This window comes from Bombus vancouverensis, chromosome 6 (assembly GCF_051014615.1).
Source record: "Bombus vancouverensis nearcticus chromosome 6, iyBomVanc1_principal, whole genome shotgun sequence".
NCBI lineage: Eukaryota > Metazoa > Arthropoda > Insecta > Hymenoptera > Apidae > Bombus > Bombus vancouverensis.
The window spans coordinates 16821261-16835350 of NC_134916.1; the positions used below are offsets into that span (position 1 = coordinate 16821261).

General features: G+C 37.6%; 2 protein-coding genes across 3 annotated transcripts in view; one reads left to right on the plus strand and one right to left on the minus strand.

The window, feature by feature from the left end:
- LOC117157691 (uncharacterized) overlaps positions 1-14090 on the plus strand; it is a 125560-nt gene that overhangs the window by 95459 nt on the left and 16011 nt on the right. The window lies entirely within an intron of this gene.
- LOC117157716 (uncharacterized) lies at positions 1487-5985 on the minus strand. Of its 2 annotated transcripts, none has more exons than XM_033335962.2 (8): positions 5617-5985; positions 5118-5180; positions 4984-5049; positions 4861-4902; positions 4343-4410; positions 4126-4242; positions 2749-2939; positions 1487-1774 (listed from the first exon to the last, which is right to left on the minus strand). In XM_033335962.2, exons 2-8 carry the CDS (start codon positions 5166-5168, stop codon positions 1575-1577), a joined length of 735 nt encoding a protein of 244 aa, XP_033191853.1. In that variant the 5' UTR covers positions 5169-5180; positions 5617-5985; the 3' UTR covers positions 1487-1574. The 2 variants fall into 2 exon arrangements, with proteins under 2 accessions (XP_033191853.1, XP_076475485.1); XM_076619370.1 differs by having other exon boundaries at positions 4126-4253; positions 4339-4410.

Consider the following 14090-nt stretch of genomic DNA (forward strand, 5'->3'; position numbering starts at 1 on the left):
CAGCGATCGGATCGGCCGATCTCGTGCCGTGATTCGTTTATTCGCCAGTTTGTCTGGCGAGAACCGGTGCGTACACCTAACAACCATTTTTCACTTTGTTCTGATAGCGCACGAGTTCTATATCTTATCGGATAAAACAAGTACAGATTCGTATTTAATCGACTTTCCACTTAGTATGAATTTATTAATTAATTTATTAATTCCGTATTATTTCTTTTCCTCTAGATGCGGTATTTCTAGTAATCTCCAGTTTTAATTGTTAAGATATAGAGTATTACATTTTTAATGGAAACGTTAAGTATGGAAATTGTTAGAAACAGTATTCTTTTTAAATCAAAAACTACTCACTCTAATTTCTTTCTACGATATAAGCTACTGGAAAAGTAGAACATGGACTTTTCTTTGAAACAGTTTTATTTATATCGCTTAATAATTTCAATTTTCTTCGTTAGTAACAAATAACAATTTGTTAAATACAAGTACCAAACATGTTATTGTTTTGTCAACATTAACAACATCAAAATGTTCTTCTCATTCTTCAATATCTCGATACACAACGAAATAAACATTTATATAGAGAAATTATTTTTCAACAACAGCTCTACACATGTAATACGATGTTTGCTCTCACAATCCTGAATAAATGTATTTTCCAGTTCCACGATATATCCTGCGTACGTAGAACAAAAAGAATTTTTCTTCGAGTAAACCAGTTTGCCCAAGGGCAATGATACGTGCGCGTCTAGATCAGACAAAAGATCAGTCACGTACTATCTTCAAAGTCCATATAGATACGTTTGCTTTACTTCGTATATTTCCATGATAATAAATTTTCATAAATTCGTTTAAGTTCGGTTAATTGATTTTGCTTTAATACGCACTTTTCTACGCAGTGTGCGTTGAAACTTGATTCTATTTTTAATTTCACTTTCCCACAGAGTCGTCGTATACGCGTTGCACTCTGACACACGTCTGTAAAGACGTCAGCGTATTTCGTAATTGCTATAGTCGCGTGAGAAAAAGTCTGATAATCTAAAATGCATGATCGTGTAATACGAATATTGTCCTTCCTCGACACCAGTATTCGACGTAAACGTGCTAATTAATTTTGCCAATTACGATTAACGATATGCACGAAGTAAATATCCAATGCATGCTGATGAATAGCTGAATGACTTGGCAGAAATCTGCAATTTCGTTGAATAAGCATTGAGCTGTTGTCGCGGTAAGAAGTTTATGTTAGCTAATGCTCGCGAATATATTACGTATTTATATTCGTTCGGTTTGTTGTTAGCGGTAAGTGTCATAAATGAGAAAGTCTCGTTATTCGGATACGCAGTTTTTCTGTATCCGGAGTTAATGTTCATGATATCAGAGATGCTTAATCTCAACAAGTCAATTTCCCTAGAAAAGGGCAAGCAATATTTTATACATGTAATATAATTACGTATAAAGGAGATAAATATAAAGTAGAAAGTGTGTAATATTTCCTATATATTATTCGATTTATTGCAAACACTTGTAATTGATATATTTAAGAAATATATTACATAGTCTATTTGTATGCAGTATATTTAAAATTTTTCCTGCGTGAAAATTGTAACGAGACCCAACAACGATCTGGTAAAAGGTGTCACGTTCTTCAGAGACTCGTCGTGCAATTTTTTCGCACTAAAACGCGTCGAAATGCCACTACTAGCGAATTTTCCTGATCGCTTTCTTCGTCTATCGTCTCGTCGACGATCTCCAGCACTCCACATGAATTTATCAGGCTCTGAAATCATCAAGTATCATAAAAGTCACATTCGACGTGAAAAGATGTTCTGAAACAACGTATGCAACTCGCTAAGCATGTATGCAAATTTCTATGATTCACGTTCGTGTACACAAATTCATAATTTCTGTCGGTAACTTATAAAATAGAAAAGAGAAATTGGTGATATTTTATTCTCTCCTTTTTATTGAAATTAGTAACTCGGGTAAATTAGCTGTCGTTTATGACAATAATTATCTAATTCGACGACAAATTACGAAATATTAGGTTGTCCCAAAAGTTCCTTTCGTTTTATAAGGAAGTGGTAGATGCACAACATTTTTTGTTTTATATTATTTTATCGAATTACGTTTGATCCATTTTATTCTACTACTACATAATCGATCATACATAAATCCATAAAATAACATAAAATAAAAAATGTTGTGCATCTATTATTCCACTTATGAAACGGAAGAAACTTTTGGGACAACCTAATATTTCGTGGACGTAATATAAAAATCAAATATTACCACGGACATAACTTAAGACTAAGTTCTCTTAAGTTTCCTTTGTAACGTTAATTGCAATATTTAGAAACGTTTCTATTTAACGAGAAATGTAAATTTATTGAGAATTGTGGATCTTTGAAGCCGAAATAATGTTATAGGAACACTAAATTTATACCGAGGATTAATATTAAAATAATGAAATATTTATTTCATGAACGATTCCTTATATATTCATCGATACACACTTGCACGCGTCTCAGCACTTTCTTCTATACCCGACTGTTAACCGACTCTTGACCGACTGAAGAGTTTACATTCCTTTGTTTTCGAGACGTTGCGGACACATATACTTCCACACACCGACACTCGCATACAAGTATCTCTACTACGCATTTAACCTAGTCCAGCACAGAAAATTATACATATCTCAACAAAATTCTATATAAAAAAAAAAGGTTACAGAATGGATAAAATAGCGCTTACGGTGATAAATCCCGGATTCCTCGGAAGCTTCCACGGATCCGTAGTTACTTGTGTCCGATTTTTGGGGGTGCAGTCGCAGCTGAAGCCGCGGGAGGTGGACGACGTTGGCCAGGAGGTCGAGAGACAAAGATCCCATACTTCCTAGGTGGAGGTTCCGGTGGCTGCGGCGGTGGAAATGACGGTTCGAGTATCTTCAACACAATGTGAAACATATTTCTATTAATTTTCATTAACGTTAATTCGATATTCGATCGATAACGAATCTCTTAGATGCTATAATTATTACCAAATGGATTACAGGTGTTCATCCATTTACGAGAAATGTAAAAATAGATATAGAGGTTTCTTTTCTGATATTCTCTCTGGAGAGCATACTCTTTTTATAGAACTTAGAGACGATTATTAAAGAAGAAAATTAATTTACATAGAATACAACGAAATTTCTTTAAAGTAAAAAACATGCAAATAATTTTACCAAGTTGTTCAAAATTCAAACAAATACTATTTCTAATTAGCATTTTTGTGTATATTTATTTAATTCTCGCCTGTCGTTTTCGAATGGCCTCCAACTATTTGCAATTGTAAAATATCTATACTCAATACAACAATACAACAACAATCTATACTCAATACTTTTCTTCAATCGTTGACGCTAATTTCTCTAGTTCTTATTATATCTAATCTAACCTATCGAAGTGATATAAATAGAATAATAAAATAATGGAAGAGGAACGAAAAGTATTTTTTATAACAAGATAATGTCAGAGTAAACACTATGCTTCCACTATGAAAATTAGCAAAGGTATGCAAAACATACAAAACAGAATATTCATAACATTTAAGGGATGAAGCAAACATCTATTTACGTTCAATCTCTTTGATCGTATCCCTAGTACCGCAAATTTGTATAAACATCCACAGACTAATTATTATCAATAAAGGATTACCGCAGTCCATTATCCAAGCTATCTATCGATACATTACGTAATCAAGACACACAATAATCCTAACAATAATACGACGACAATCCTATCGGCGTCAGCATTAACTCTTGCACGGGGTTCGAAAGCCTCGACTATTCCGTTGAATGCGTCTTAACTAACCGAGAGTCCTATGGTTTTCCCCAATTTCGTTCGCCAGACACCGAAATAACTTTACACGTCGCGTCCCGGTGGTCGCGAGTTCCCTAACAGAATTCCTGAACAATCTGTTCGTCTCCGTTTTGCTGGCGGTTTCGGAACGCTGGCCCAAGCTGTTACAACGACTGACGCAACCGGTAGTAAGAGGTAAACCGCCCTCCCCGTCTTCATTTTCTTGACAATTACAGAACGCCGTCACGTAGGGAAAATCGGTGCACACAGTTTAATTGAAACGTACCTTGAGATTCTCGAGCGAGACCGTTCGTCCTTCGCCAAAACACGGTCCCGCGCGTTCGTTTTCTCGGTCAGCGACGTCGCCCGCAGAACTCTTGCACGATTCTCCACTGGATATGTACTGGAAATCAACTACGAATTAATGACAATCGAAGAATTTCGCTATAGAAGCAATTTCAATGTTATGTTTTATATAGAAGAGATATTTTTTCGATACTTTCTTCACCACTTTCTCTAGTTCCAGTAGCTTGTCCTCTGCGTTGATCAGCTCCGTGCTTAGACGTTGCATCTGAATTATAATAATTTTGTTGAGATTTGATAAAGTAAATGAATCTTATGGGGCTAGGAGTTTTGCAAACTTAATTCTATCGTTGCTTCGTCTTTGAGATTATTTTGCAATTAATTTCATTTTTTTTTTTTTTTTTGTAGTTAAAAAGTTTGAGTTGGGCTTTAAGATAGTATGGAAGATTATGTTACGTTGTAATTCTTTTTAAAATCGTCAGATTTTTGTGTATCGAAACAAGAACGAGATCGAAGAAATAAAAATTCGGAGGTTGTAAGTCACTTTTCCTGAAAATCACAGTGGAAGCTACCCCTTTCTTTGTAACTGAAAATATTTCGTTCACATGCACCTATGTTTTTACTAACTATAGAATTAAGTTGTTATAGGTGAAATTATAAATAAAGTAGTCTTTAGCCATATTTATAAGATTAACGAGACGGTTGAACTTTCAGTTACCTCGTCTTCCAGTTCCTGCGATGTTAATCTCTGCGTTTCTTTCTGAAAGTGTTTAATGAGATTCGCTTATTCATTGTTTATTGTGATTTTTGAAAGAACTGAAAGTTTCTTCTAGACACTAACCACTTTAACCACCGCCTCGTCGTATTCCGTTTTCTTATCTTTCAACGCCACTACGTCTTCCAGTCTCTGCAACAATCGTTTAAACGAGAAATCGATACGATTGAATTTCTATTATTATCGATCAGTCGACGCACCGTTCTGTTCTCCTCCATAATTTTTAGCATCTCCTTATTCGCCTTCTCCATTTTTCTTATCACCTGCGGTTAAGAAACAAATTAAGCCTCCTAATTAATTAATTAATTAATAATGTAATTGACATTTTAGATTTCTATAATTAGCATGATACTAAATTACTAAATAAGAAGTCTAGGAACGTGGACACAAATCTTTTCGAAGGTAATAGAAGCGTTAAAAAAATCATCGCAGTCGCATCAATCACTGTAATAAATTGTTTTAGATTATTGGCGATTCGATTAAAATTATCGATAGATTATTACAGTTTTCGAAGAAGATTGGTTTCGAGTGATAAATTGTAACAATTATAATGTTCGTTTTAGAATTGTTCAAGCTTTATGGAAGAGAAATTACAAGAGCGACAGCGGAAAATTTATTGTATGGTAATTTTGGATTACCTCGAAATGTTGAACAAAATTTGTCCTAAATTTTCTGACCAAAATTTACAGTTGTACTTACCGTAGTGGCGTACCACAGAGCAACGTAAAAAAGTATGTGCACCAGAATGCAAACGTAGACGTTGTCCAACACGTACACCCGTATGAACGACTGTGGCGCAATAAGAAACGGAAGTCAGTAGGAATCACGCGATGTCTCGTGATTTTCACGGTCTTTACTTGACGATCGTATACATCAACGAGCTTTAGAATCGGGTAGGACTTTGCCAGCCGGGAGAAGTAGCTCTGCTTCTGTAAGAACATCCCCGCGAATGTAATCCATTAGACGGGATTGCCAAGGATTTCGAAAATTCCTCACGAAGGTTGGAAAATATCGTCGATAGAGAAATACTCGACACGAGAAGCGTCTCTTCGATAAACGAGAGACGAGAATCTGCCAGATGTTACATCACGTACGTTCTGAATCGAGTAACGATTGAATAATCGACTGTCGATTAATCGACTACTTATGACATTTGAAAATAATAAAGCAAAGTTTAAAAAGCAAAGAAAGTATTTTATATTCGTAAGTGTTCTATCTTGTTCTATCTTCTCCTGTTGCTTTATATCTTTTGAGTGTTTGATTTATGGCATCTAAAAATAAATTCTGATATAGTTTCGAAAGCAAACGTTCAAAGAATAAAAAGATATTGTATGGTATTTTATATTCTTATTCGTTTTCAAAGAATTACGTTCTCTTTATTAAAATTGGAAAATAACGTTTGATAGATTGCTTGAAATCGAAAAGGCATTCACCTGCTGTTTTTAAAGGAACAGAATTACGCTCTGTCTAAATCTCGTGATTACCAGCTTACCTATTAATTCAAGAACGAAGCATTAGAATAATAATGTTAATTAATTCGCACGTGCGACGTATGTTATTTCAAAACGAGTTATTCTGTCTTAACGCTCATTTCACAGCATAAACTAGCGCGACCAACGTGTGGCGTGACTCACTGTTGGTTCGCAACAGCTTCATTTTATGCGATAACGTGAACCACCGGTGAGTCACGCTATTTTTTTATAATTTTTATATCGCTATCAAGATTCAAATTCAATTAGATCTAGCCACAGAGAACGGTATCGATCGTTTACGATAATTACCATCGTCCAGACAACAACGTAATATTAAATTCGAAAAGAAAATCTCAACAAACATACGCTCGAGCAAAAGCATTAAATGTATAATTAAAGTGAAATTTTACACCCAACGAACGTCATAACGGACTAAATTTCAATTAAGGTGTCGATTAAACCAGATTCCATAAAGAAACTAATAACACATTATTGGGGGTGTCATTAATTAACAGGGGACATAATTTACTTGTATCCGTTGGCCAAAGGAGTGATCCACCGATAATCGCGTATTATTAAACCCTGTTCACGGCAGCTTCAATGGCTGACTTAATTTCGCAATCGTCGCGTTATCGCTTGGTCGATTCGTGATATAATGATGCACCAGCCATGTTGACAATGCCGCCGATAATAAGCTGCGACAGCGGCAGCTGTCGAAGGAAATTAATGAGGGGAAAACAGAGAGCAGGAAGAAATAAAAAGAAATAGAAAAAAAAAAAAAATAGAAAGAGGAAAGGAAGTGCAAGACTTTTGCGTGTACATGATCTTATTTCCTAATTAGTAAATAATTAGATATTCCATTTGAGAACGTACATGTACATGTTTAATAGAGATAGTTAAGCTTGGTCGCGTAATTCCTTGTTATCATTCGTTAAGCGAGTCGACTCGAAATGAGACGTATTCCAGCGATTTTATCACAATCAGCTCGTAAAGTAATTCGCCGGTAATTTACGAAGATGCTAATTGGTTCGTGGCGTCCAAGTGCTTTTAGCGAGTCAGCCTTCGCAATTTCACGAGGTTCGATCTCGAAACCGCGGCCTCGAAATTATCGTCGAATTCTGCGTTAATAATACAAATGCTTTTCCCGTGTTTGCGTGTAATTTTCCACCGTCCGATGAAAGAATCGCCGAAATACGATAATTTTAATGCGTCAGCAACGAGAATTTATTCGAACGATCCGCTTAATATCGCTAATTTTACAACGTCTGTATCGTGATACGGGGTGGCTGAGGGGTGAAAGAAGAATCGAAACGCGTTTTGCAAGAACGTGTGAGTGTAATATCGATAATGAAGAGCGCAAGCACGGTGAATGAAAATTATGAACACGTTTATTGATTTATAACGTGTGGGCTTGCGTTTTAATTGGTTTAACGTTTGTTTAATATAGAACACGATATCTGCTTGTAATGTGAAGCACTATGATGAAGATGTTTAAACGGAAACAATTAAAATGCTTGCTTCGAAGCTAATTAATACTATAACGGTACAAAGCGAAGAATGGAAGAAGAGTAATTATCTATGTTGCTATATGGCAGAAATTTCATTTTAATCCCTTGACTTTCAACGAAGAAGTTGTATTCGCGGTATCGATCATAGATTCGATATTTAAACCAACGATGGTTGTGTGAAATTTAAATTTCAGTTTTGTAGATTTGTAGAGGACTTTTAAATAAATATTATGTATAATATTTCAATATTATATGATACGACATTGCAAAGCAACGGTATCACCTAATGTTTAGCTAAAATTCTTCCAAAGAAATCATAAGAATTGAGCTAATCGAATGTTTCATTTTCGAATGTTTCGAAATATTTCAAATAATCTTATTTGTTATTTAATGCTTTCGAATAACTTTAATCAAATACTGAAATTTAAACGAGGTCCATCAATCGGATTGAAAAGACCGCGTGCACGGAATTAACGCGCGCAATTAAATCGCACAATCGCACAGCGTGACACGAAGTGAACAAAAATCGGAATAATCATTGTTCGATTTTGATCTTATTATTCGATGATATCGTCAGTCTGTAAATAATATAAATGTCAATTATAATTTCATATACGTAATTATAATTATTTAAATAACCTAATCCCAAAAATCGATGGAGGATTAGTAGAAATCGTTTCTGCATCACGATCTAATCACTTGAAAATTAGCTCACTCGTTCATTATACATCATACGGAGATGATATCGAGAAGGTATCGAGTTTCAGGAAAAATCCACATTGTATGAATTTGTTTACCTTTGTCCTGAATTCTCATTCAGATAACACACTGTGGAACACGAGAACGTTGCCTGCAAACGTGCGAACATGGCATACGGACGTGTGAACCTGTTGTGCGAACGTGGCTAACGAATTTCGATTTGCGTCGCGAATCCTCATTCAAACGTGAATCGTCTCGGTCAAGGATCACCGTTTCGCGCGAACGAAACAGCCCAAACAAAACTATAATTTAGCAGGGAACGCGACATCGAACAAAGCGTGGTAAAAAATTCAGTACGCCGCGACAATTCGCTCGCGCGATCTGTCTCGCATCGTTTCGCAAACAAGAAGCGTCGCTACGATATCGATTCTTCGTCGACCAATCCACCAGTATCCGTGTTCGAAAAAAAAGAAAAAACGCTAGAATGGTACTAAAAGAAACGAAGGAAAAATATAGAATAAAAGAAATTGCGAGTAATAACGTTAATTATGCAGTCTAATATCAATCTACTTAACGTAAGAATTAATACCTAATGCAAAACATCGTGGATTTATCATCTCTCCCTACGATGCTTATTATTATTATATATGTCGGAGATGAAAGAACATCGGGATTTACCGTCCGGAATGTTGGGAAAAACCCCAATACCCTAGTCCAGACTTTTACTATAGCTGCACTTAAGTAATAAAAATAAGAAATAGTTTTAACGTTCCAACCTGACTTTATGACGATGGGTTCGGGTTCGAAGTGACATAGCGGGTCACTAGACGTAGCCACGGTCACGGGAGGGACGTATACCTGACAGAGGTATGAAATGATTATATGGCTCTCCTTAAAAACAAAGATTGACCAGAGAAGTGGGGACAGCAGTATATAAGGGCAGTTTCTGTTGGATTACGGGTCAGTTAGTTTGTTAGTTAGTCGTTGGACGAATTGCTGATTGAGTTATCGAGAAGTTATCCGAATCGAGTATTACGTTGATACTTGTCTTCCCGTGGACCGTGGATTCGTTATCGAACCTGAATTCGTTGTCACCTTAGACACACCCCATCATAGTTTTCCTCTGTGGCATCATTGGGACGAAAAGTCATTCTTTTCTGAGATCTCATCGACGAAGAGAGTAACACCTTACGATCTGTGAGTATTACACGTTCGAGTTAGATTTTGTGAGCAAGTATATCTATCATTCCGTTGACCGCGGATTCGTTATCGAACCTAAGACCATTATCACTAGTGTCGCGAGTGCTCAATCGCCGCGGTTGATTGTCGAGTCGGTAGTATCCATACTCGTGTTAGCAGACCGTACCTTTGTTATACCACAACGATGGCCAATTCCAATGAAGATTTATCAAACGCCCACAACCCTATTCCTGACTCTTCTCCGACGTATATATCTTCGAATCTGTCATACTATTTGCTTCTTCGACCGTAATATTTAAACTAGTCATCGAGTGACATAAAAATCAGCAAATTAACAAAAATGGCTTTGTCCTTTTTCCCGTATTTCCCACTTTCGTACGATCTCCACGCTTCTCCATCCTTGGAAAGAGATCATCCATAACGCCAACAAATCTCTCGTCCACCTAAACGCTAGACAAACGCGTTTGTCCAAACAATCTAGTCGGGTCACGTTAAAGCATATTAGAAATTAATCCCGGGGCGATCGACGTCAGCATTCGATTAAATAAACAGGAATTAGCACATGAAAGACGGTGGCGATGGCACGACAATCGTCCACCGTTCGAAGAGGGAAGACGCCACTTGTCGTTTCCCATCGCGCCTCGCGGCCTCGGGGTTGACTAACTAAATACGAAGTTAGCTCCGAAAATGGGGCCCGGGGCCAGGGTTAAACCAACCTTAAAAAGCTTCGTTCGCCGTGCAAACACGCCGCGAGTCAACTGCGAAAACACTTGAGATCACTTAGACGAATCACCGTTCCCCTTTTGCCACCCTTCCGCTTGCGATTTCCGCCCCTGTCGCTGACGAGTCGATGTTTATGTAAAACAGTAGCCGATATGGATCGACGAGTATCTCGGTTTGGCGTGCCTGTGTGTGTTAAACGAAACTCTAGCCGTGGCTGGATCCACTTGACGCGTCAAAAACGTCAGTTACACTGATACCAAGGGGGTGGATCGCTTTTGTCGGCACCGGATCCTGGACTATGCTTGCCAGTAGGAATTCGAGCATCTTCGGAGCGGTGTTGTTATTTCCAAGAGGGTGGCTGATTGGGTTGAAGGATTTGAAATCGGGGATTGCATCTAGCTGCTCTTATTAGCGACTGTGCTTTTCGATTATGAAAATGGTAGGCAGTTGATGAAATTGATATTTGTGGGAAAAATTTTCAGAGATCTTCATGGCGTCTTTCTACCTCCTGGAAGTTGATTCTTTAAACTACAGATTGGATTTTTATTGTTCACAAGGCTATATATAAACGAACAAGTTTCGTATAACACTTGTCTGTTTCGATCTTCGAAGTTGAAGTGATTTATCATATCCTTCTTCTTTCTCCTAAGTCAGTGTTGAATTTCTTAAAAAATAAATGACCTCCTTTTTAGTTATTGCAATCTATGCTCACGGTATATCATACGACTTATGCTTTATTCTAAAATACATTAAAAAATATGACGTTGGTAACGTAATCACTCTTCTCTTCTTTCCAATTTATAGAGTTTAATTTATGAACTGTTATAAAATTCCCTTTTCCTATTTCGCAACTTTTAATTTCCTCCCCTGACTCCATTCATAGATATTAATTTTACATCCAAACTACGATCTATTATTTCCTCGAATAAAAATCCCCTCAAAATTTATAATACCTTAACTTTGCCAAACTCTGGCAAAGATTCGTTCCAGCGGGTTGCCTTCCTTTGGAACAGAGCATGTCGAGAACGTTGCACGGGGAGCAAACGCAATTTTCAGGCGAGAGAACCCCCGGTAAAACAAACTCGCGTCGTCTGGTCGTTTCACGAGCGAGTTATCGCGCGATCGGCGTGTAAGAGGCGAAGATAAAGGCGAACAGATATAGAGAACGGATCGGTGGGACGAGGGCTGGCTTGGCAGGAGCAAATTGGTCGGCCAGGGAAAACAGGATAACGCCGGAGGATTGTGGATCCTGTGGATGCTGCGCCTAAATAGAGGCGGGCAATAGCATCGGGACATAATCGATTTGCCGTGAACTCATCCGTAATTCGGGGCCACAGTCGGCGTGACAAGAAAGTCTCGACGTTGGCAAAGGCGCCAGCGAACCGAGAAATTACTCATCGTTCTGATTGAGGTTAATTAATTAGATAATTAAGTCTCCCCGCGACAACGACGACGTCGACGACGACGACGACGACGACGGAGAATGGAGGATGATGTTGGATAGAGAAATGTCGTGCTGCAGCCTCCTTCCGTTTTCTCCCTTTTTTCCCAGGAGATGATTTCGCGATGGTGATCCTCGTTATAAAAATGTTCCTCATTATTACCAGGACTACCCTCTCTGACGGCCTTATCTCATTAATGTCCTTGTTCGAATCCGGGACGTTGCAACGCTCCAGGCGAGATTTCGACGTTTCACGATGGAATTCTTGCTTCTGCGATAAGTAATTGATGTTTAGCGAAGAGTTTTTCTCCTGTTGAAATCGCCCCATGATTTAACAATGCTAGTTAATTAATGAATACAGGTACCGGTTACCGAATTAGGATCAGACAGAAAAATTATGAAATGAGTATAAACTGTACGCTATAAGATTTTGTATAGATAGCAACTAGTTCATTACTGTATAATCAATATGTTACAGAATTTCTCTGTAGATTGTAGATGGTCGAGTTGCTTTTTCTATGGCCTGCTTGGACATTTGTCTATAATTAAGTATATTTGATAAAAGAGGATCGATTTGGCTGTTATAGTTCGATATCGGCACATAATATTGCAAATCGAACGGATCGTAATGCATTCATTTTCCATTTCACGTGCAATTAGTCTCGTCATCGAATCGAATTTTCCACTCAGCAAGCAAAATTATTTTCCGTCGTGCTTTCTATTCATCAGCCCGCGGAAAGGAAACAATAATAAAAAGCGCCAATATCGCGTGACACGTAATAAAACGTTATCAAGAGGGACAGCGTCGAAAAATGCTCGAATTAATTTTGACCCCCCGATCCAACCGAATTCCCAGGGAAATGTTGGACCAACCGAATTATGGAATAAATATCCGCGATATCTCCGGCAAGATATAAAATCCATCGCGTGAAAAACCCATACCTTCACGTGTCTCTGACCGTCCAAAAAATTCCGACGTGAAAAATAAAACCAACGATAAATCGATATATCTCTGTGTGTCGTTTTATGCGACGATTTATTTTTTACGAACTCGAACGTTATCGTGGATAACGACGAGGAGAGAACGACGATGCAGGCAGGGTCGAGGCTGCGTATGAAAGAACTCTTTACACGTGGCACTTAACGAGAATCTCATAATCTTGCAGGAACGTTGATCTGCCACCCGCCTTCTATCTCTCGACTTTTCCCTGTGCGGCCGGAAAATCTCTTTGAAGCTCTGCCCATTGACGCTCGCGGTTTAATATTCCGTCACGAATATTAATGCCCTCCCAGCAACTGCCGCTCGTAAATCAGCGAATCTCTTCCTCCGCTGATGCACTTTTCTGTGTGGTTTTCCCGCGTTCCTTCTCCTCCATTCGCTCTCCCTCTTTCACTCCTCTCTACAGGGTGGTCTACAGAATTGTTTCAGACGTAACTCCGTTATTAACGCACTTAAAGAAAAATTTCAAAGGAAGAAGACGAACGTTTGAAAGACTGCAACATTTGTAGGATTATAGATTCTTTACAACAATAATCGTATTACTTCTTAAATGCTAAAATGAATTTTTTTTATGTAGATCGAACCTTCTCGCCATTCAATAAATAATACTATTTCATATATATATTTACGGATTGATTTCAAATTTTATTAACGTAATGATGATATGTTTAGCTTATTACAGCGATAATAAAATTTCCAACGGTTTCGTATAACATACATAATATCTTCATAAAATCTTTCTACAGTACAGTGACAGCAGAAGGAAATTTAAAGAATAAAACGGAAAAAGACGCTATAATTTAAAAAAACTTGGATTACAATTGACGAGAGAAATGAATGTATAATATGATTATGTATGTCCTATAATAGACGTATGGGTTTGGTACAGAAAACAATGTCTAACACAAATTCCACTTGTACAATTCCACGCAAGTATCGGTTTTAAACTTTTTCATGCACTGTAAGTATTCTGAATACTTTCGTTAACCAGCATAAGCAGAAGAGTAGCGTATTACGTCTCAGACCACATTAAGAATAAAGTTACGCTTTCAAACAGTTACATGGATCACCCCGTATATTTTTTCTCTTCCTTTTTCACTCTCGACCCCTTCACATCGTTTCCTCTCCTC